The 5,410-nt window shown below is 23.3% G+C and overlaps 1 protein-coding gene across 1 annotated transcript; it reads right to left on the bottom strand.

Annotated features, from left to right (window-relative positions):
- Positions 1-2,741: 2,741 nt before the first annotated feature.
- On the bottom strand, positions 2,742-3,845 carry PGO_000570 (variable surface protein; the record flags this gene model as incomplete). The annotated part of the gene is made up of 3 exons (XM_028690794.1): positions 2,742-3,255; positions 3,456-3,655; positions 3,822-3,845. 3 exons carry the CDS (start codon positions 3,843-3,845, stop codon positions 2,742-2,744), a joined length of 738 nt encoding a protein of 245 aa, XP_028546595.1.
- Positions 3,846-5,410: the final 1,565 nt, after the last annotated feature.

The following is a 5,410-nucleotide window of genomic DNA, read 5'->3' as shown; positions in this document are numbered from 1 at the left end:
AAAAGTAATATAATAATAAAAAGAATTTCCACCACTTTTTAGTGGAGAATCAAGCGTCATTTAACTATTGCGAGTACATTTGTCATTATCATAACACTTATTTTCAAAAGATGAAATATGAAGAGAGGAACATAATCAATTATGACATGAAGAAGATGCAGCCTATTTTTTGCGAACATAAGAATAATTTGTTTTATTATACATTATTTATATAGATTCTTGACACTATTAAATTTATTTTTTTTTCAGAACCATAGATTCTCTTGGACATTTATGTATAGTTAGAAATCTTCATTTCTTATGGCAATAATAGTAAAATAGAAGATCTTGTTAATGAAAAAAAAGTTATAAAATGTATGCGCTTTCTTTCTTTTCAAAATTAATTTGCAACTATGTATTATATATGAGTAGACAATGTGTTATTATATTTAATGCATAAATAGAAGGAGACTTGTGAGTATCTTTATTTAATTTAATTAAGGTATGTTAAAACGGAGTTTTCCATTTAGAAAGGAATAGTTATATTTACATTTTCATTATACAAATATTTCTTTATTTGAATATTATACCCTTTTTTTTAAGAATAATAAAGTATTATTTTTTAAATTAATAAATATATACATAAACTTCTTTTATTTTTCATGCAAAATTAACAGAAAAAAGAACAGCTAAATTACCTTCATGTAAAAGGTTTCATGAAGAAAATAGTGAAGAACATTTAAATGATAAAAAAAAAGCATTGCAATAAATAAGAAAGCAGTAATGTTATGGTTAACATGCTAGGCAACTAGGCAGTGAATTCTTTAAGTAGACTTTCTAGAAAAGATCAGAGTGAACACAAAGATATTTTATATTACGTTAAAAATTGACTCTTTGATTACTTATGGAAAATATATAACAAGGGCCATAAATTAACCAAGCTACATATTGTTAATCAATTTTTAACTCACAACATAAGAATCAGTCGTTTTGAAGTAGCGGCTTTTCTGGTACCCTAAGAGAACTGAATGAAGTAGCTTTACAGGATTATTTTCAAAATTTTAGACAAATTAATTGAATTCATAAAAATAAGGAAAATTGTGAAAATTTTGTAAAAATATTTTATTTTATATTAAGGTTATACATGGGAAAAAAGTATTACATATGTTGTAATGACAAAAAATATTAATTCTATTTTTGTGCTGCTTATTTGAAGTGTTAAAAAGATTTTAAATAAATTATTAAATGAAATAAAAGAATATATGGATGAAGAAAAAATTTAATAAAGGATCAAGTAAATACAGACACAACTACAGAGATATATAAACCTGCTATGAACTAGTTTTAACAAAAAAGGAAACTACAAATAGTTATAGACGCCATAATACATAAACATATGATAATACGTATTATGTCAAGAAATTTATCACATATGCAGTTGATATTATAAAAACGAATAATAGCATGATTAAATATGGTAACTTTTGCTGCTTTATCATACATGGTTCAATAATGGGAACTATTGTTTTCTACCTCTCTTATCATAAGGTAATTAAAAATTTGACCTTTACATACAAATATTTCATACTGTTATTTAAAATTGATTTATGTTAATATTTATAATTCTGAAATCAATATATTATACATTATTTATACTTTTTTTTGCTAGTCTCAACATAGATGGGATCGCAGCTGAATAAAACTGCATGAATGTAAAGAAGAATTAGTAAATATAATTATGATAAACTTGGATATTAATCATCTGAGTATCAGTTGGAATCTCAGTATATATATATATATATATAATTGAAAGAAGATACCATATTTTTTGCTTTATCAGTGAATATGATAGAATTATTGATAATTAAACGTTTTATTTGAAAAAGTGTAAAATTACAATAAAGTAAATAGGGATATGCTTACATAAGTAATTATTTTAAATAAAAAATAGAAAAAAAGAATAATTGTGGATTGGAGAATATATAAGACATAGAAACAAATATCATTACATGAAAATGTGAATCTGAAGAGAAGCAGATGCTATATTTAACGTACGACATAAAAAAAAAAAAAGGTGAAAATAAAATTAAATAAAAAAAAATTTCATATTAAACTTTGTTTAACATGTAATTATCAACTTGCATTAAATGGTACATCAATAAATAATGCTTTAAAAGTCATATATTGTGCATATATATCGAAAATAAATGAGACTATTTTTTACAATTAGTTTACATGAAGTTATATAATTGTATAATTTAATTATTAAAGTTAATTATGCTTAAATCTTCTTACAGAATATTTCAAAATTGTTTAATCAAATGGAATTAAAAACTGTCTAGGAGTTATGGATGAAAAAGGAAATGAGACTATCTCTAAAGAAATATGGAAGAGAATTATAGAAGAAACGTACTAACAGGAAATATTTTATAATAAAAAGATTTTAAATATGATTATCTTATTTAAAACAGTTGATTTTATATTTATAATTTATTATATTGTAATATATTTTTAAAAACTTATTATCATAACTCTTTTCTTTTTTTCCTTTCTTCTTCTGATTCATACTATTATTAATTATCATATGAGATGTCTTCTTTTCTTCTATTTTCTTTTTTCTAATTTATATTATTATTACTTGTTTAATCAGATATCTCCCTTACTTCTATCCCAAGAGAGTATTTTTCACCTACCTTATTTGTACTATCATTAGTTGTTCTTTATAATATCTAATACAACTCTATCACACATATGTATTTTTTTCATGATAGGTCCCCTTTAGGTATCATTGTTGTTCTCACAATTTTTGGTTTGTCACTAAATTCATCCATTAAGAAATCAAAATCTGTTCTAAGCATGGATGACAGTGCATCCACATTTTTTTCATTTTTACATTCAGAAGAATCTACTAAATCTAATTTATATTTTATGGTATTATATATATGTTCTAAAAAGATAATCCATTGTTCGTTCAATTCGTCTTTGTTCTTAGATTTAACATTATTTTTCTTTTCGTTATACATTTTTTCCATCCCATCAACTACATTTTGCAATGATTCTGATATGTGTGTACATATGTCTTTTAAGTTCTTAATATGCAGAGCATCTGATTGGACTGCTTTGATGTTAGATTTATTATGTTCTTTATTTTTCTTCTCTGAATTCGAATCCTTTTTGTCAGTTTCTTTTTTATATTCTGCCATGATTCTTTGAAATCGTTGTTTTGATAAAATTTGAGGCATATTTTGCTTACACAATCGGATATTTATAGGTGTGCTAGAAGGAGAAAAAGAACATTACGTATTTCATTTTATTATAAAAAAAATGTTTAGTCATATAGGTATACGTGTTATACGTACGCATAATATTTGTATGCATTAAACAAGAGCACAAAACGTGTTAACATTAATAAAAAATGGAGTGCTCAATTTAGTGAACTAAGGTACACTCGCATTATCAAAAAACTTTAGCCTTACTCTACAGGGTAGTAATAATTATATTTCCATATTAGTATAAATATGAACATAACGTTAAGAACTAGGGTTTTCACATTTACTTTTATACAGTTACACTTGGATATTAGGGTAGCAACTAAAGAGTTGCCGATAGGATTTTTTTTTGTTATGCACATTTTGCTCATAGAATTGGATATAATATACCTAAATGTTTGTGAATGCTTATCTTTTTAAATGTTATATTTTCAAAAATTACGCATTAACAATTTAAGAAGAAACATATTCAACATTATTATAATATTTATTTAATAGCAAAAGGAACATTGCTTGGAAGGGTAGTTTTTTTTTCAAAAAAAAAAATTACACATATTAACAAAAAAATATTACATAAATAACACTTTTTGTAGGCATTTATGGGATGTATGAACAACCCTTAGTGAAAATTTATATTAATATTTTTGAACATATTATGATTTACAACACCTCTATGTTATAAGTGTATAGATATAATGGTTTGTTAAGATAACTGAATTAATGTTAAAAAAAAATTATAATTAAAATATAATTATTTTTTATGTATCATGTTTTGAAGATACACGATAGTGCTAGTATATTTTGTAATTTTTATAGCAAGTATAACTGATAATTGGACACTTTTTTACAATATGCAACTTTATTATTATTTTTTTTTCAGTACACATGTTGCTATTCAGATTATCAGTTATTTAAGAATAATATATTTAATAAATAACAAGTTAGAAGTAATTATATATAAAAAAAAAAACAAATTCTATTTTTTTATTTGAGTAATCTTCACCATATTTTATTTTGAGTATTTTTCAGAATTTTTATATTTTTTCATCTAAAAATAAATACACACTCTTATTCATGAAGCCCCAAGAAAGGCAAAAGAATTAAAAAAAAAAAAAGAATAGTGTTATAATAATAAAATGAGCAAAATGTTTTTTCATATAAAGTAAATTCATTACGTTAATTCTTAATTTTTTTTTGTTCACAAGTAAGCATATAACGGTTTTTTCACAAATCAATAGGGAATAACAAAGTATTGATGCCCCTCATCGTACTTATATGACTGTGTGATTTTTTTTCTTGTGGAAGTTACATATAATGATTTTAATAAAATAAATAATTTTTGCGGGTTCCCTTATTTTAACACGCTATGAAAAATAATTTTGAATAAAAAATGAATTGTTTTTTGTTCTTTATTCTTGAAGATTATAATTCCTTATAATTGCATGAAAAATTAAAAAAAAGCAAATCTATAATCGTTTTAAAATGTAAACCTAAAATTTTACCCTGTTTTCTGTATCCTGTTATCCTCACATTAAGGAAGTTTTAATATAATAATAATGAAAAGTTTAAAAATAAAAAAATTGAAGTAATAGGGGATCAGAAAAGTAAGCATAGCGTTCAAATTATTTGAACAGTTACACGGAATTTATGCAAAAAAAAAAATAAAAAAAAAAATAATAATAAAACAAAAGGGTAATATAGCAGATAAAAACAAAAAAAAAATCAAAATATTAGACTTGAAAAATATTTATAAATATACAGTGCTATATACAGAGTTTACAGAAGCACAATTTTTTTTTTCTTAGGCGTAGACATGATATATTTTCTGTGTGTCCTTTCATTTAAAAAAGTTGTACTATTGTGAAATATAGGAAAATGTTGGATTTAAATATATATTTTTTGTTTTCCCCAGATTATCTTCTCTCTTCTGAGAAAATTACATTTTAGCTTTTTTTCTATTTGAAGAATGCATTTAGGATTTTCATATTTATCCTCATAACTGTTTGTATCACATAGTGAAAATTCTTCTCTTACATCTTAATTCAACGTTATTGCATTGTGAATCTATTCAATTTCATATATTTATTTGTCGATATGTTTGCACTCTAAACTGATTTCAATTTTTTTTTTTTTTTTTTTTGGCTTATATTATGTTCCTGATT

The sequence above is a fragment of the Plasmodium gonderi genome (genome assembly GCF_002157705.1).
Source record: "Plasmodium gonderi DNA, contig: Pgo-contig_49, whole genome shotgun sequence".
Classification (NCBI taxonomy): Eukaryota; Apicomplexa; class Aconoidasida; order Haemosporida; family Plasmodiidae; genus Plasmodium; species Plasmodium gonderi.
This window is presented reverse-complemented; position numbering and strand designations above follow the sequence as displayed.